The sequence below is a fragment of the Pyxicephalus adspersus genome, chromosome 1 (genome assembly GCF_032062135.1).
Source record: "Pyxicephalus adspersus chromosome 1, UCB_Pads_2.0, whole genome shotgun sequence".
In the NCBI taxonomy this organism is placed as follows: Eukaryota; Metazoa; Chordata; class Amphibia; order Anura; family Pyxicephalidae; genus Pyxicephalus; species Pyxicephalus adspersus.
In genome coordinates, this window is record NC_092858.1 from 78,315,710 (window position 1) to 78,335,641 (window position 19,932).

Sequence of the window (19,932 nt, forward strand, 5' to 3'; positions counted from 1 at the left end):
CCTATGAGGGAGCAAGGTTACCACCCCAGGATATGCTTTTGATTTGGCCTACAAAACAGCATAATTTCTCCATTACAAAGTGGGAAGAGTGTTGTGGAGGGAAAACCCCACATTAGGAAGGCATATGACTTTTTAAGACTTCAGTTCATTCAGTCAATACACTGGAAGTTACAGTGTATTTCTTGCAAGATCAACAGGAATGTTTCCTGCATTGAAAGAAAATTTAAAACAAATACAGCTATAATATTTAGGGTCAGGTAAGCTGAAATGCATCACAGTTTTGTTCTTGGGTTTAAAAAAATAAAATAAAAAGAAGGTTTTGGACTTGCCATTCCGGAAACTAAGTTGGCCTGTTCTAAATGCCCAATTTTTTTTTTTTTTTAATATATATTGCATACAATCCATTTACCTCCTAGTGGAATTACATTATCCAGAAGAACTTCCACACCTTGGAAAGGTAGAGAAACAAAATCTGACCTAGAAATAAAACAAATGTCAGATTTTATGATAAATACATTTTAACGGATTTCAAAAATACCCATTTAATTACTGCAAGTTACTAACAGGTGTAAAAGCCAGACTTCACTAGAACACTTAGGACCCACCTACAGCTTCTTTACACCCAGCTTGAAAACATTTTCTGGAGAAAATACAGATATCCTATAAAAAGGAGAAAGTAAGGAAGGATGACTAACCTGATTTGTCTAAGGGTTTCAATCTTAACTCTATTGTAGCCACCATAGTCCACATAAAGAAGCTCAACTTCCTCAGTGTCTTCAAAGTAAGCCATTACTTGTGCTCTCCACCAAACATTGGGTCCAACAGGTGCAGCACATACAATCCCAACTAAAAAAAATAAAAAAAAAAATAAATGTTTAGAATTCCCAGGCTGCTAGATAGTTGTATGCTCATTAAATAGATTTCTACAACTTCTCTTATTTCACAAAAACAAAGAAAAAAAAATACAGAATGTGAAACTGTAATGCACTAACTTACGTTCTGCTGGTTTGGGTAGTATTGGAACACCAGGTTGTGAGTAACAAAGGTTCATGTGCTGATCCAAGCCACTGAGTGCATGAAAAGTAGGGTGTGTACGCTGCTGAACAAACAGGTGTCCTGCATTCACAACATTAACGACCACTACTTCCACCGAGACATTACTTGGTAGTGTAAGCTGGAAAATCCAAGAGGACAAAAAGGATCAAGTACTTTGGAACACATAAGTGGGTATAAAAAATAGTTAAGGGTAAAAATAAGGTTGTATCAAGTTTGAACATTATCTAAAAAAAGAAAAAAAAATTGCACATGCAAATTAACTGCTCAGCTTTTAAAATCATCAAGAAACGTACCCATGATGCAACAGGAAGAGGGAGCAGAGGAGGAGGGGGTGCAAATATGTTTGTGAGACTCAGGTCCTTGAATTTCTTTTGAATAAGACTCAGAGCTCTGTCTATCTGTGGTTGAGAACCTGAATAAAAGTTTTAGAATTCATTAGCAATTTTTTTTTAATTTGAGAAAAAAAATAAAATAAAAAAAACACAGAAAAACACAAACGCTAATATTCAAATATTATCCATCCAATTCAAAATACAAGAGTTGCCACTGCTTAATAGTTTTTTAAAGGGTCCAACTCATTCCTTGTTTCTCAAGTCATTTCCTTAACGAAAGGGTGTGTACATTAGATCTTTTTTTTGACACATCAGAGGCTGCATATTTATTCCAGGTTATTCATTTTTTAGTCGGGGGGGTAGCTGCAATTATGTCATACACAACTTGACAATTTCCCTAAAAGCTAAACATCAATATCAAAACATGACAAGTGAAAAACTCCAACTCAGTAGGTGTAAGGACACAAAGATTAAGGGTCAATTACATCTGAAATGAATGTTGTATTTGACAAGATACATTTTACGCTGGCCTCAGGAAATTTCAGACTTTCTAAAACCACTCTTAATGAGTACATATATTGGCTCAGCTATAAGAGGGTGACCCTAATGAAGGAGATGGAAAATTCAAACATGCTGGGAAGCCTTATTTCTGGAAAAATATCTTCAGCAGTTTTTCACCCCAAATGGATTCAAGTGATGAGTTGTATAAGACCGTTTAGAATGTAGGACAAACACTCACCTTCTAAATGACAGATTTGGATATCCTGTGTGTAAGGCACCGTAGATATATATATTTTGGCACCTGAGGTCTGTTTCAAGTAGCTTATAAATCTGCCTTGTTTCCCAATTAATCTGCCAACCAGATACTTGAGGGAAAAAAAAAAAAAAAAGGTATAACAAGTTAGCATAAGTATATACACACACACACACTGTCACATTACTAAATTGGCATGAGCAGCTTCTAAAACTTTTAAAACCTTTATCCAATTTAATAATTTAATTGCATACTTACTAAACTAAACTAACTAAAACACCTCAAAAAAAGCAAAACTGCCTATATTCTTACCACAGGAGATACACACACGAAAACAGCTACACATTTGATGAGTGGAGCATGTCCTGTAGGATATTACACTATTCTGGATGACATTTACAGTGAGATACTACCTTTGGCACTTCAAACTCCCAGATGACAAGGTCTGCTTTTTTTGCATCCGAATCCTGGGTCCCACACTCAAACTGTTCACTATTTCCCAAAGCACAACCACTATCCACAGAATCCATGCTGTTTACATCCGATCCTAATAAAAAAATAAATAAATAAAATGGAAATGTTCCTTTATTACTAAAAACTTAAAAAAAGTCACAGAATTAAAAAGAATACCCATAAGGATATATGGAGACTAACAACTGCTCACCTTTCCAAACGATGCTAGTTGCCTTACTGATTTAGTAAGCTTTAATCCATTCCCAATGACCCAGCACAAATAGAAAGGGAGTTCTGACTTTATTGTAAAATCATAATTCAAGGCAGTTACTCAAAAAGTAATGATGTCAAGATTCATATGACTGCCAGGCAACTAGCATTGCAGAAGCTCAGCAATGCAGTTTTAGTAAGTCATGCAGCACATTTTCTTTAATTTGGGTGCTCTTCTTTAGTGGCATGAAAATTGTTGGTTCACTATAACCACTTAGAGGTGCCATTACTTGTTTATATCACCTAGTTGAGCATCATTTAGGAATTAAAAGCCATCTATAGGTGTATATAAACTACAAGATAATACTTTGTTCATGACTACACTTTACTATACTACATTCAAAATTTTCACTGAATAATCAAAACTCAATAAATGAGTAGAGATTACCAAATCTCACCTCCTGAGTGATCTACTTCTGACTCGGCCGTCAAGGGTCCTTCATTGTTTGAGTCTGGAGAACTTCTTTTTATATCTCCATTACTGTACAGTTCCTTGCCATTTTCAGCACATGCAGCCTTCTTTGGTTTTTCAGTAGACACATTAAATGTTTCTCTTGACAGATCAATTCCTGAAGAACTCAAGTCATAACTATGAATACCAACATTTGATAACACTGTGCTTTGCAGTGGATCATCCATGTTGATGCCTTCTTCTGATGTACACACACTAAGGCTAAAATCCTCCAAGGTAGGCTGAGTTTCCTCAAAAAATTCTGTTCTTCTATAAACTGGACTAAAGTCTGACACTGATGGCATTGGACGAACAGACATATTAGACATCTCCTCTTTTACTTGCTTTTCATGCTCTAAACCGCATTCATTAGCTGACAATTCATGCCCTAAAACGCATTCATTAGCTGAGAATTCTGTATTTCTAAGGACATCTTTTTCTGATGCTTCAGAATGTGTAGACTCATGAGTACAGTTAAAACCTATTAAACCCAGTGTAAGGTCTGCAGAAACAGAATCCTCTTCACTTTCTAAAACCACCTCTTTACCCTGTGCATCGCTCCCTAAAGCATCTCTATTCTCATCAAGAACTTGACAGCTGCTATCAGACACATCACTAACTGAGCTACACAAAATTTCCTGTCTAGCAGCTACAATCACTTTGGAAATTATGTTTATAGCTAGTTGTTCAACTATCTTGGCCTCATAGTCTCCCAAAATTGTTTTATTATTTGTTTCTTTTAAACTATCAACTATTGGACAAGAATTTTCAAACTCTTCATTCTTCTCCAGACATTTGGAAAAAGCATCCAATAAATTAGTACAGTTACCCTCTGCAACCACTTCAGTGAATGGGGATCTTACACAACTTTCAGAGGCTTCACCTGCTGTACCAGAACAATCCACATTCTGCAAAATATCTTGTACTTCTGGAAGAGACTCTGAAGTTATCTGTTCTGACAGATTACTTTTTGAAGACTGGGTTTCTTTTGTAATATCACCCTTGAATGCTAAACCCAGCTGATCACCTATTAAATGACAGGATTGTACTACATGGCTGCCCACATTGTCTACCTGCATTTCTCCCACAGACTGTAAATCTTGATCTATTGGACACACTGCACTGACTTCAGAGCGTTTAAGCTCTCCATTCTCACTGTCAGGACATGGTTTTGCGGATCCAAGATCACAAATTTCATAGCTCTGCCGATGTAAAAGATCACATGGGATTTCCTGAATTTGATTGTGATCAGAACATGATGGTACGATATGCTGCAAGTCTTCTGAAAGATGTAGTTCCATTTCTCTGGATGCAAAACTTCCTTCTACAGACGCTGCCTGCAGCAGGGGTGACATTTTATCCACTGCATTAATATCATTAACCTGAAACTGAGAACTCTGTTCTTTGACTGGCCATTTTCTTTCAGGCACATCACTACAAGCTTCAGTTCGAGAGCATACTTCTATAAATTCAGAATCATGGCTGACTATGTTTTTCTGATCAAGGGGAAATGCCTGACTATCACCTGGCTGGCTACATCCACAAGGTATCTCAGTAGATGTTGTGCACACGTTTTCTACATCTTCTAAAGCAGTGTCAGAATTAGGTTTTACATTTTTATTTCCATCAAGAGATTGAGTAAGAGCTGAAGAGGTGCAGACCGCTACTTCTTCCTGGACTTCAGCTACTTCATTTGCTCTGAAGTGGTCATAGCTTTTACTTTCAATGTCCTGATCAGTAAATTCTTCTAAGAAGCCCACTTTTACAGTTTGTAAGTGGGACTTTTTCACCAAGTCACCCTCCACCCTGCAGTAAGACTGCTCTGGACTGCATATGCAGTCTTCTTGTAAAACAACCTCCTCCTCTTGGTCCAACTGCAAAATTTCTGCCCTGGAACTGCTGTGTACCTCTCTCATAATTTCTTCCAGAGAATCAGCAGTCTCCACCTTATCAACATATGCAGTTACAGGGTCAGGATTTGTACTGCGCTTGTCTTTCTTTCTTGAGAAGAACCACCAGCATGCAAGGAGTGCCAGCACTCCAGGCAAGGCATAGGGTGTTATGGTCCGCACATGTAGACCCATCTTTAAAAGTGTTCTTGCAGCAGTTACCTGAAAGGGAAGCAAAGAAGTGTTAAAACACAGCATTTAAAAAACAAATTTTAGCGCATAGACAAGACAGGCAAAATAATATACAGCACTGGCACTTCACAGTAGTTTGTCAGTAAATTCATCCTCGGTCTTCTGGCCATAGTGTCTTTAAGAGACCACTAAGGAGAGTAATCAACATACACATAAGCTGTACCTTGTTACGGTACTAGCAGCCTCAATAGACTCAACATTGCAGCATTCCCTTACACAGCTTTGCTGGCTGCTACATAAAAGTATGAAAAGGGGTGAGAGAAAGTGACAAATAAAATACTCATGAAAGAGATATAAACTTGCAGGAGATGGCTGTGCTAGGGAATTGTTTAATCAAAGTTGACAGCAAATTTACAGGCAGATAAAAATTTGCTGTAAAAAAAATAGTAAAAAAATATATTATGGTTTGCAAAAATGCTGCAAGCAAGCAAAAAAAGGGTGACAGACCAAAGAGTAAGTCCAGCCAAAATGTTTAAGATCTGAAATCCTCTACTACTCTACAGTTACTTCCATCCAAGCTGGTTAGTGAAACAGAAAGTAGGGAGAAATAGGACTAAGGACTAAAACTAAGGATAGTGTCCAGATGTTCTTATCAGATAGGTCAACCTAATTTGCAAAAAGAAACAAATCACATGTTTTTTAAAGAGAAAGCTCCAATATTAGTCAGGAAACAAAATGATCCCCAAAACAGGAGGGTATATGCTGGGGTATACTTTTAGCTGATTCGGTATATTGATTTTATGAGTTTGAAATAGAAGGTAGACTAATATTTTAATGGTCTTTTAACTGATGTGAAATTCATGGTGGATTTTCTAGTAAAATAGTAAACCAATAAAAGTTTCACATTTTCTGGCAGACTTACCTACAGCATTCACACCAAGGTAAATAAAACTGAGTTTGAAATACAAGATACTTTTGAACAGCTTTATAGAATTTTAGGCATATTCAAGTGTTAAAATATTGAGCTCGTTACCCTAACCTGCCTTTTCAAGCAAACACTGAATAGGTGAACAAAACAAAAGTCAGGTGTCTGTCTGGCAAGGTCTATGTTTATCCTGATGTTTATCAACAGTAAACAGTGAAATACCTTGAATAATAACAGCCAAGTACAGAAATATGTTCTCCTCTATAACACATTTTATGAAGAAATACAGTGAATGGAACAAGCAGATGCATCAATCCCTGAAATAATGTACACCAACACAAGTTTATAAAGGAGATGATATTGGTAATAAATAATGCTCAGCCATTATCAAATGTACTATTTTAATGCCACACATTGAAAAAAATGACAGTACCTTGCATTGACAGGACAGAGGTAATACAGGAAAACGCAGTCTTTAATTCTCCCAAGGCTGGGCTTATAATAACATGAATCCAAAAACAAGTTCTTCCCTCCCCTCTTCCATCAACAATTCCCAGTTCTAGATCACTGCAACAGACACTTAAAGGTCCAAATCATGTCTCATGTAATCTCAGGTCACATGCAATTATATAAACTATTCCTACGATACACAAGTTACAAAGGGAAATCATGCCATAGGAGGATTTAAACACAATTTCAATCTACTGCTGCTTAACACAAAAAATCAAGTTTGGCTATGAATAGCCTACTTAAAGGGTATTAAACTTATCATTTTGGTGCGGTTAAAGAAACCTTGTCTAATAAGCATTTTAAAGTAAAACTCCAAGCAAAATATCGACCTCCCTGCCCAATTGTTACTTTCTGACTGGTTTTACTGACAAGACTACACTAAACCTAAAAAAGTTTTACAACTTTGTATACACCTTTTGCCATGACAAAGCAAATAAAGCCAAAAAGGTACAACAAACATGGCTGGGTAACACACAAAAAGCTCTGAAAATATACAGAACTTTCACAGCTTTCTTTCTCTGCACTCCTGTCTGCGAGCAGATGACAGGCTTCCAGATTATTCCAGTAAACGTTCTTGTACACATAACCTTGTAGGGAATGCTTGCTCCTGTAGCATCATATGATCAGTATCTGATTAGCAGTGAGCACAGGGATGGAGATTATATATATACACATTTTTATTGTACACACAAAACACCACTTCTTTATCTTTGATCAATGCTTTTAAAAAGGCACCGACTAAGGCATGTTAAAAACAAACCTAAAATGCCTTTTTTAATGTATCTCAAATAATATAAATCACAGTACTGAAGAGCAGCTATCCTTTAGCTAAACATTTTAGCTTGTTTGGACTGTATGCTTAGCAAGATTACATTTTCTAGTACTGTATTTTATTACCTGCAGTTTAAAAAATAAAAGACAAGGTATACAAATAACTATGGAGGCTAAGCCACTATTTGTCACCCCACTACCTTTGAAAAACTCCGCATGGAAACAGGACCCTTAATGCAAGGCTTCTCTATCTTTTCCTCACTCTTGTTGGGGACCAAAAAGCACAATCTTTTTTTGCTCAAAATTTTCAGTAAAATTTGGGTTTTAAACAACTGTAAACCTGCTAAACCAGCACCACAGAAATGTTTCCAAACAACAGTGAACAAAACTGGAGACTTCCTGTGATGCCCATTTCATGGTTAGATTTCCTACACAACTCTGAATGTCATTCTGTCTTAGATAATCAACCACTTTGTGTGGGAATAAAGATCTTCAGCAACAGCACCCCCCCCCCCCCCATTTAAAATACACCGATAATTGTGATATGTAATATGGTGTTGAACTACTGTCATATGTGATACTACATATAATTTGAAAAACAGAACTTACAAAGTACAAAGAGATCAGACTGTAGCTGGCAATGATCTTTCCTGATAGTTTCCAGTGACAGGAGTATGAACACAATTTTAAAGCTGTGGGAGCACAAGGGAGCGGTATTCCACTTCAATCTTCTCCATAGGAAGGTACTTCAATCCTCCCCAATTGGGTAATAATCTGCCAGGGGACAATAATCTAGAGTATGTGCCTTTATGGTTTACTATACTCTGTAGTGTAAGGCAGTTTTTACAAGACAAGTAGTTACTTGATTAGCAGGCAAAATAATCTCTGCACTCTGTCCCAATCCGCAATTTCTATTTGATGATTTAAAAAAAAAAATTAAAAAATTAAAAAAAAACAGCTTGCATAAAACAACGTATGACTATTACTTTCCAAAATATTTTAGTTTACTGTACTGACAAGCAGACATAGCAAACAACCTAAACCCTAAACAACCTTTACTCTTCTATATATAATGTAATAGAATTGGTGCAGTTAGAGTTCCATGAGAATAGAGGTAAAGAAGCAGAGCAATGTGAAAACTTTTTAACTTTTCAGAAAAGCAAAGTTTAAATCTCAATTTACACAAGACTGGGTCTACATGGACAGTTTTAAAAACGCATATAAAAGTTCCAACCACTTTCGAAAGCTTTATTTATTTATAAACGCCTATGACGCGTTTTACTGTGATTTTACATAGGCGTTTATAAAAGATTTACTTTTAACCCTTTCAGAGAATGAGTACAGGGGTACATAAAACCCCTTACCCATTCCCTGAAAGGGTTAAAATATGTGTAGAAATATGGACGAGGCTTTAATGTTGAATTATTTATTAAATGTGTGCGTTTGTGTAACTAAACTTTTTTTTTTTAATACAGGTTATCCCAATGACAGGATGATTTCAAAACCTGCAATTATGACATGAGCACAGCCATGGGACTCCTGACAGTGAGTGATCCCCGGGCACCAAGGGTTAAATGAGGACAAGGCTCTCCATTCACCTCTAGTGCTCTGTGATTGGCTGAGAAATAGGTAACCCTGATGACAGCTTAAGCATCATCAGGATATCCCTTTCCTCAGCCAAACAGGGAGCAGAGCAACCAGCAGAGCACTGCTATGCTGACAGCTCTGCTCCCCTGATCGCTCCCGCAGCCCTAGAGAAGCTGTAGTATGTGTTACAGATACAGAACATGTCACAGCGCCCCTAGGGCTGCAGCAGCAATCAGGGGAGCAAGGTTGTCAGCAGAGCTCCAGCGATTCCTCAGCCAATAAGGGAGCAGAGCAAAGGGAAATCCTGATGATGCTTGACCTGTCGTCAGGGTTTCCTATTTCTCAGCCAATCACAGAGCACTAGAGATGAATGGGCACAAGTCTCCCCATTCAAGTCTAGTGCTGAATGGCTGAGAAACAGAAAACTGCAGCCAATCACAAAGCACTACAAGTGAATGGAGAGCCTTGACCTCATTTAACCCCTAGTGCCCAGGGATCCCTCACTGTCAGGTGGAATCCAAGGGCTGTGCTCACGCCACAATTGCAGCTGTGGAAATCATCCTGTTTATATATATATATATATATATATATATATATATATATATATATATATATATAATTTAGTTACACAAACACACACATTTAATAAAAATAAATTTACCATTAAAGCCTCTTCCAATTTTTTACACATATTTAAACCCTTTCAGGGAACAAGTAAGGGGTTTTATGTACACCATTCCTCAAGGTGGGGTGGTGGAGATCTGGGAGTCTCCTTATTAAAGGGGCTTCCAGATTCCAAAGTCCTGGTAAAACGCTTATAAAAGCACCCATTGGTTTCAACAGAAGCTTTCATAAAAAGCTTGTAAAAGTCTCCATTGAGTTCGTGCTTACGCTGCGTTTTAATTTTTTTTTTTAAACGTTGCAAGCAACGTTTAAGATAAAGCTCATAAACGTGCCTGAAGCCTTGGTATAGATTAGCCTATTGGAATGCATGGAGAGTTCAAACATGGGCTTTAAAAGCCTCAGGTTAAACGCTGGCGAAACAGTCCACGTAGACTAAGCCTAAAGTTCTTCTAACTAGTGTTTAAACCCACTGCATACACAAGTGTGGAATCCAGGCAAACCAGACCTGAATTAAATTGGTAAAGCACATACCTTTTTTGAAAGCATTTTCTATGTGACCCTGTTCTTTAACCCATCAAAAGAGCGCTGAATATCCAGGACAAGATATGTGAAGCTACCAGACCAATTTTCAGAGCAAAAGTGAGGATTAACCCCTTTAATAAACGGAGGAAGGGTCATAAATGGTTTTAAAAAGTGGGTACATAAATGTTTTCAACAGCGATGATCAAAGGTAGGAAGGGTGTGTAGAATGCCACGACACTTTATGGTGGATAAGAACCCATTATTAATTAACAGAAAAGTTCCCTAGTTGGAAGTAGGCATTTCTCAAGGAGAGAAACTTTCACAGTGGTGAGACTGTGCTCCAACAAGGGAATCCCAAGGGGTTAGAAATGGCAGAGGAAATGTAAAAAATAGATGTAGGCGTGTGTACCAACATTTGCCCTTATTCCATGTGTTTAGCTCAAGCTTGGGTTTTTATTAGCCTCCTATGTGGCAGTAAAAGTCATGTTACAGTATTTGAGCACTTTGATAATCGGGGGGGGGGGGTTGGATTTTGAAGTCACCATGGATTTTGGGTCTAACCAAAATATCATTTGGAACCCCAGATTCCAACTTTTTAAACAAAGCTCAGTAAAGGCATTGGGACTTTAATCCAACTATGGTTTACCAATTTACTGTCAGAGGGGGATGCAAATAATCATTTGAGGGAGTTAAGCCTTTGCAATCACCAACTACAACAAGGCTGAAAACCTGATTAGTGTTCTTATACTTAAAGGGTACAAAATTGCTATATGCTGTAATAGAATTCCAAAGTTTTTTTTTTTTTTTTTTTTTTTTTTTACACTCTTATAGAGAAGAAAGAAGAAAAGGACTGCAGTCTAACAAGTCTTATAACCATACCCCATTCAATAAATTTATGTGGGTACCTTTACTGGTCATCAAGGATCCTGCTGCATTGTAAATTACTGGAGGAAACTACAACAGGTGAGAACTTAGTATTTTTTCAAATTTTAATTAAAGTGGGGAAGGTTTGTACTACAGTAGGGTTTTTATTTGTTTGCGACCCCACCAGGGAGATGGTGTCTAGTTTCATCAATAATTATACCAAGGAAGCAGCTTTGTTTGTCACTTCCTTTAACAGAAAAAAAAAAAAAAAAAGTACACTGCACTAAAAAGTTAGGTAACACTGAAATCACATTTAATGAGTAATATAAAACAAAAGTTCAAAATAGTAATTGATATACATACGTAACAGAATCCAAAATCATTAAGCTAGCAAGGACAGGATTCAAGAGACTGAGAAAAAAAATAACTAAAGTCACAGAATGATCTAACCAACATGGATTTCATCACAACTTCTTATAAATTGCAGCTCAATGACAGGTATGGCTCCATGTGCCTTTAAGCACACACATTGCCTGGACATTGCCTTATAATGAGAAGGCAGACGGTGGATTTCTACCCAGACATGACCAGGGCACCAGTAAGCTCCTGGACAGTCTGTGGTGCTACTTGGTGGGAACAATATAAACAGTTTACAATATATATTCAGTTATATCGGTTTGAGACAAATAAGAAATTGACTGCAGCTGTTCATAACTTGCACTTCCTACCTAGACAGATTGATAACCCATTTTAACCTACATTATTTTGTTATACTGTGTTTGAGTGTTCTGTTGAGCAGTGTACGTAGCAAAAGCAGTCACTAGTGATACAGTGCATGAACCACTCTATATACTTGCTTCTTTTTCTTCTAGGCATCTTACCTTTCAAATCACTCTATAATTCATGCTTCCTATACAGAACAGAAGGTCTATTTAAGTATACACTACTCCAGTGATAAGGATAGCACTGAATGGCTTTTGTAAACCAGGGTAGGTTTGTCAGCTGCCATCACAGACTTGCTAACCTCATTGCTAACACATTGTTTCATCAGAGTACCCCTAGGTATAGCAACGAAGACATGTACTCTGACACATTTGATGCCAGGATTTTATTTATGTCAGATTAATAGTTTAGCAGTCATATTCTGATTGCATATGAACACTAAACTCAGGGAAAGCAGTCCCTGAGCTGTAGCAAGAAAGACTTGCTACAATATCAGGCTATTGGAAAAAATTAGATATATTAAGGCAGTACCCCAATTTCATGTTTTGCCTGCCATTCCTACCAAGAAATTTCAGAACTGTGCCTATAATGACGTAGCTAAGGTTCAATAATATTGTGTATATATTTTTTGGCAATGTCTTTGTCCTGCACATACCTTTAAAAATTTAGAAATTTTTATTTCCTTGGATTTTATTAATAGTAAAAAAAAAAAATCTATCATTTTTAAAGCACAATGTTTATGTCATTTGTGCAGCCACATTTACCAAAACATTTTTATTAACATCTGCTAAATATTGTGACCTATACAAGTATTGGAACCATAAGCACAAAGTGAACATATGCATTCTGGTTTATAATTGATCTTTTGGCACTATATTTCAACACTTGCCCCTATTTAATGGCTATATAAATCCTGTTTATTAATAATAAATATAATAAAGAGAGGGAAAAAAATGGCATTTTAATTTGACACCAAGAACTGGAGTGGTTACATTTTGTTTTTACTTTTGTAACATTTTAGCCCGTAAATTTTTGGAACAAATTATTATGCACATTGGTTATGTAAAATCTGTTTTTTGTCAAAAGAAGGGTATATTACCTTGCTTAACTACACCTATAATGCTTTTGATAAACTTTAGGAATATCTGGCTAAAATTGAAATGAATCAAAGAAATTAGTGGTAGTTAATTTAAGCAATCAAAACGAATGCTTTAGATATAATGCGTATTTACATACATTGGAATTCCAAAATTCCAAAACCTACGACCGCCATAGCCTTACAAAGGGTAAACAGCTGAGGGCATTGGCTTCACTGTTCAATGGTACAGCCTCTTTATCAGGCCTAAAGCATCCTTGGCCTTCACAGGACATACCATACAGAGAAAAGCAACAGCTGAGAAGCACTGCTGTACAGATATACACCCACAACTTTTTCCTGGTTTTTAAAACATGAGCAAACACAAACAGCAAAGAAACACAAAAAGAAAATTATATAAATTTTTATTGATACGGGGGGGGGGGGGGGGCGGTGGCATCCATCCCTTGCCTCCAACTCGCCATAAAGTAACAAAACATTACCTACATTTCTACATAGAAAACAATTTTCAGTAGACAACTTGAATAATGAGTAACAACTGCTGATGGGAAGGACAGAAAAATCCCTTAGGAAACATAAAGAAAATATTACACATTTAATCTCAGACCACTATTATTTCATTTCCTTAAAAAAAGATATCCCTAAAAACACAAAACCTCCCAGAGTCTCACAAGTCTCCAATAATCAGGCAGCTGTTTTTTTATCAACTTATCAACAGTCCCTCATAGTACTAACCTGCCATTAATAAAATAAAATAAAAAATGTAAAAATATTTTAAAGCTTTTGGAATCCTTTTTACTTTTAAATCAGTTTTTAAGCTTTGTGACCCAGACACAAGGACCACTTGTCTCTTGCAGTGCTTCCCTAAATTTCTGGTTACAAGTGAACATACCAGCACCATCTCAAACCCAGATATCAGAACTACATTCCCATCAAATCCTTGTGCATATGCATCGTGGGTTCAGATATAGCAACCAAGCACATATAAACAGCATTCCCAGGGTAGGTTTAACATAGAATGGATTTATATTAGGAAAAGTTGGTATATGGGTTTTTAACTAGTTTAACCCACCTTAACACTAAACACTAGCTTACCTTTCAATAAGAATAGTGTTTACAACCAGAAAACATTCATAAATCCAAGAGGTAGAATCCATCCCCCTGCCCAGACCAAGCCTAAAAGAATATAGATTTAGGTGACATGCTGGCAAAATAACCTCCATGTCAGCCAGATTTTCCTGAAAGCTTGACACCACCATCAGCTCCAAACAGGGGGATGTTAACGCGGCATAAGTGCACCTCTGCTCTAACTATGGACATGTAAATACTTTCATATCCTTAAAAGCTGTAAAAGATCTTTAAATCAAGCCATTTCTGAATTCTAACCAATTTTACTGTAAAATCATGTCTTCTGGAAGAACACCAGACAATTGTATATACATGCTGGAGTTTGGTCACCTGAAAGGATTGTTCCTGATGTTCCTCTACCCCCTTCCACAGACCATAACGGCACCATCTGTGCAGTGCTCCTTTCTAAGTTTTCAGAAATAATTATTGAGTTGACATATGAATTTGGTTACCAATATGCTTGTAAAATCTTAGAAACATCTGATGGTTAATTTGTATTCGACTATTAGCCTCCTAAGAACTGCTGTGCATAGAAAAAAAACTAAGTCTGTGTTTTACATTTAAGTAGTGATTTCTTCACAATGCTTAGTGATGTAGAGATGAACCAGCGCTTGCTTCAAATTGCTTTTACTGCTTGCCTAAAATATGCAAACACTTAGTGTGCAGGAATATCAAACTGGTATTTGTTCAGCTACATGCAGCCATCTCAATCCCTAATAGGTTTTAGGTGCCAAGTGTCACCCCAGTTAGTACAGGCCTTAACTCTAACACTAAAAAAAAAAATAAAAAACTCTAACCAGTTTTTATGCTGAATATTTTATAGCCCATTGCTCTGGGACGAAAAAAGTTACTACACTAATAATACCTAAAGTGCTATAATCTGATCTGGAACCAAGCCCAGCTCTTAGACAATGAAGCCACAAAGATTTATTCCACTCAATTCAGTATGATAAGCCTGTCTTTATGACAGCTACTAGCAGGCTTTACCAAGCTTTACCACTACTAGTACATAAACTTTGTTGGAAAACTACTACCTGAGCACATAGAAAAGTATGCCAAACTTAAACTTGTTACTTTTAAAAAATGTAAAAGGTTCCTAAAGACAATTGCCAAGTACCGTAGTTATTTCCATAATCATGTTTAAAGGACAAGGTACATCTATATATATTTTTTTAATTTTTCATTTCTGAATCAGCAAAGTATTGCAAGTGTAAGTAGCACCATCATATTTGTTCCAGATATGGCTGTGGAAAGAAGAAATCATGAGAAAAATAAATACACCATTTTTCAAAACCAAGGTTTTACACACAAGGACAAACTGTTTCTTAAAAGGTCCTAAAATTAGCAATGTGTGAACAATTATGTACACCTTTAGGATTCCCATCGAAAGTAATCAAATGCACTTGAGCACTTTATCAGCAAATGTGACCACAAAAAATGTTTGGGTAGTTTGGTGGCTTGAAAAGAAATGATCCTACAGAGGCAATTGCTGCAGATTATCAGTCTGGAAAGGTTTGTAAGTGTGTTTTCAAACAACTTCATTTTACATTTACAGCATTTTACAGCGAAAAAGATTTCTCACAAGTGGAAAACTTGTATTGCAGGAGTGGACATCCGCGCTAATCCCCCAAGATTAGACAAATTGCAAAAAAATCCCAAGATCTTAGATACTACAGGCCTCTAAGGTTTCTGACAGTACAATTAGAAAAAGAATGAACAAGTATGGCTTGAACATGGAAGCACAAATGAGGTTTGCACAGCTGCATCTAAACAAACCAAAAGACTTCTAGAATGATGTTCTATGAACATATGAGAGCAAAGTGGAGGTGTTTTGCCAAAAGCCAAACAGAGCATATCAACACAAACAGGTCATACCAACTGTGGAGCATTTGTGATGCAGAGGAATGCCAACTTGGGCTTGTTTTGCAGCCACAGGACCTGGGCACCTTGCAATCATTGAGTCGATCAAGTCCCTGGCATCAAAGCATTCTAGGCTCTAGTGATGCGATTTGTGCATTAGCTAAAGATTAGTCAAAATTGGGTAATGTAATCGGGCAATGAACACAAAGCTACAACATCCCAAAATCAAGATCTCAAACAGATCAAAATGTCATGGTGGGACCTTAAGAGAGCTGTGCAAAAAATATCACCTGTAAACTTTAACTGAAGGGGATTTCCCTTCGGGGAGCGTTCCCTATTTACCGCAGCGGCAGAAGTATCAATGCCGGCTGCGATAAATAGAGGAGCCACAGCAAGGAGGCGACACCGGAGCTCCGGTAGTTCCTGACGTCCCCTGGCCGATATGCCGGCAACACGCATCTCCGGAGCAGCGGGTTGCCGGGCAGCATTAGGCCGGATCGGCCAGGGGGGTGTTAGGCCGGAACAAACTACGGGCTAGGCTGTATTTGGCCTAAAGGCTGGAGTTTGCTGACCCCTTATTTAGAGGTTAGATCCATAAGAATGCATTTAAGTTATATTAAACTAATCACTAAAATTCCATGTTTTACCAAGGTAATAATGACTAAAAGGTCATTTTCAGAAGCTATAAATTTTGCATTTCAATTAATAGCGCTGTAAATATATCCAAATTCTTCTGTATTACTACTCACCCGCTTTTACAATGGACACTTTAAGTAGTCATACAAAGGTACAAAAAGGCTGATGTTACTATCAGAAGAATCACCTTGAAAATTAGTTGCAAGAGAGCATGCATGCAGAAAGGAAGCCCTTAGAGAAAGGAAAATAAAAGGTCCAGGGGCTCAGCAGTGCAATTTACAATAATTGAGAAAAACAGTATTTAAACAGTGCATTATTTTATATATCTAAACAATGTGCATTAGAAAGCAATGTCAATCCAGAGGTAGGTGTACTTTTAATATTTGCAATGTAACTGACAAACACCAGGGAGGTGATAAGTTTGACGGTCAAACTGCTACTACTAGTCTTTGTCATGCAGCCATTAAACAACTGTTACTTAGTGTTAGCAGGAATATGTCCAGATTCAGTCATAAAAGGGTGTCACCAAACCTGGAGACAATCCGGCTGCCGGGGCCTGCCAGCTGGCCAGACTTTTAAGAGCGTGCATGTACTTTACACCCAGGGCTGACTTCTAGTAAAGCAGATCAATAGCAATGATCAACATTGCCACCAGTTTCTCTCTATGACCAAGGCTGGATTATAAATGTCATACAGGATCACCAACACCATTAATAAACTATATAGCAACCAACATTATTACACAGCACTCATTAAATAGGGGTTGCAAATGACAGATGCAAAGTATCAATGACTCCTAGATTGTAAGCTCCTCTCCTCCAGTGTCACTGTCTGTCATTTGCATCCCCTATTTAATGTACAGCGCTGCATAATAAGTTGGCGCTATATAAATCCTGTTTAATAATAATGACACAGGAGAGGACCCTGTCGTAAAGAGCTAAAAAATAGTAATTAAAGCCAAAGTTAACATTTATCAACAGTTTTTTTATAGTTTAACCAGACTTCTAATATTGAACAATCTCCAAATTTATTTATTCTTAGTTAAGAAAGCCGAGACTAAATTTGATCCGCTTTATTCTCCACCTTTAAACTCCAATGAAGCTTTTGTAATGTTTCTCTCAGACCCCTTTATACCAATTTCCTCCAATCCAGGGAGCAGGGTTTAGGGGTAACTCTACTCCCAAAGTTTAGAACCAATTCTCCATGGAACAATTTAAATCTGGCATTTTAAAGCTAGGGGGAATATGTGGTGTGCACTTTTTGATTTATAGGCCTTTTGTTTGGAACAAATGAAGTGATCTGTGGCCACCAGCAACACAAGTATAAATGGAAGCCGGAATGGCCTGAAGTATCCGTGGAGGCCGCCTGTCCCCATGGATCTCCAGGCCCTGTGACCTTTGATACAGATGTATGGAGGGAGTTGGGGTGACCTTGGTGCGGCACCTCGGGTCACACAGCTCGTACCCTGAAGGTGAGGGCGTCACATCCTTCCCCTGGAGTACAAAGAGCTCACAAGTTCATCTGCAGGGAAAGTCATGGTGCGAACACGTGCAGCCGGAGCCCCGTACTTCCATATATAAATATACGGCTGTGCACAGAAATAGCTTGCATGATGGCAGCGGCTATTTATAGCCTCCGGGCCTCCTCGGTGACCGCCGGGCTACACGCAGCCATCTCTCGGTCACCGCACTGACAGCCACACACGTGACCTCTGCCCTGAAAAAAATCTCAGCAGCCCGCTGGCGGGATTGGCAGCTCTCCTCACAAGGACGGCCGCCTCACCATGAGGTCAGACACAGCTATACCAAGCTCTGAAAACCTGTGTACAAAAAAACCATGCCTGTAATATACTACCCGACACCGAGCCACCCCACGCACCGCTATTCCGTTCTTCCCCCCCCCCCCGAACACTCACATGACAAACGCACGGCCTGCAACTCACCTAACCCAACTGCTTGCGGCTACTACTCCGTACACCGTCTGAGGGGCGGGGGAAATCCGTGAGGGGGCGGGGCATAGCGGGCTCTCTGCACACCTCGGCCAATCAGAAGCCGGGAGCGTCACTGGAAGAGAGGTAGGGAAGGGGGAGAAAAAAAGAAACACAACACACGTTAGTAAGGAGCAGGGAATGGAGCACGGGACACGGCCGCTGTACGTCAGTCGGCACCCTCCATATGACGTCGCATCCTTTTCCCATGTGGGAATACATGGCGGAGTGCTAATACATGTGTGGTCATGTGACAAATCAGTGCTAAGCATGGGCTCTGCTAACCATAATGGCAGGCAGGACCCGTGTGTTCCCCTTATATGGGTTTCCTGTGATGCAGGATGCTGGGGGCCCTGAGCTATGAGCAATATACACCTCACAGCTCAATCACCACTGACAGCCATGTAAGAGGCATTCTCCTCACTGACCACCACACTAATAAAGTATCTATAGCAGGGGAAAGTTATTTCAAGAAAGAAAGACACCTCGATGTTCTGTGAACTATTGTACAAGAGTCAATTCAGAAAAACCAAACCCAAGAAACAAAAAGTCACAATGAGGAGGAGCCTACTGACATGTCAGACATGCAATTCCTTATTTGTCAAAGAATGAAATCCCTGACTCCTGCTGGCCTTTTATTTTAGCACTACAAAGCACCATGTACCCTATACAAGGGGGACAGGTCCTATGTATGCAGTCATCATTAGATCGGTGGTCATCATTAGATCGGTGGTGGTCATCATAAGATCGGTGGTCATCATTAGATCGGTGGTGGTCATCATAAGATCGGTTGGTCATCATAAGATCGGTGGTATTCATTAGATAAGTGGTCATCCAATGCATGCAGAGGATCTCTGTGTTCTCACAAGTCTGCCATGGAGTTGGCAGCAAAGATGGAGGCAATAAACACAGCAGCAGTAAGGACTGAGAGGCTTAAAAGGCATTAAAAAAATAGGAGTTATCTACCCTTTTATATAAAGTAAAAATTCTAGTGATAGGTCCTTTAAGTGGCTGTACATCAGAAGGCATTTTGCACAACAGGTGGGCTGTCCCTCCTCTGACATTGTAGAATAAACTGCTGAAACTGGTCTGATAAAAAAAAGGAGGAATAAATATTACTCAGATCTATCTTGATCAGATACACACAATGCAGCAATTGTATAGCTTCAATATATGCAAATGTCTGCTTTGAAGAAGCCTACCCCATCTTTTCTTGCCTGTGCCTTCATCTTCCTTGTGCCTTCCTCTTGGTTTGTGGTTCATTATCATTGTGTTGTTTACCTTTCACACTGTGTGGTTTTT

At 38.4% G+C, this 19,932-nt stretch overlaps 1 protein-coding gene across 1 annotated transcript in view; it reads right to left on the bottom strand.

The window, feature by feature from the left end:
• The window catches only part of AKAP1 (A-kinase anchoring protein 1), a gene marked incomplete in the record, with an annotated part of 20,992 nt that extends 2,862 nt beyond the window's left edge, over positions 1–18,130 (bottom strand). Inside the window, 8 exon segments of the mRNA XM_072415396.1 lie at positions 410–477; positions 696–846; positions 997–1,174; positions 1,350–1,468; positions 2,128–2,254; positions 2,556–2,689; positions 3,264–5,427; positions 18,108–18,130. Of these exon segments, the coding sequence (XP_072271497.1) occupies positions 410–477; positions 696–846; positions 997–1,174; positions 1,350–1,468; positions 2,128–2,254; positions 2,556–2,689; positions 3,264–5,400 (2,914 nt within the window).
• Between the last annotated feature and the right edge of the window lie 1,802 nt (positions 18,131–19,932).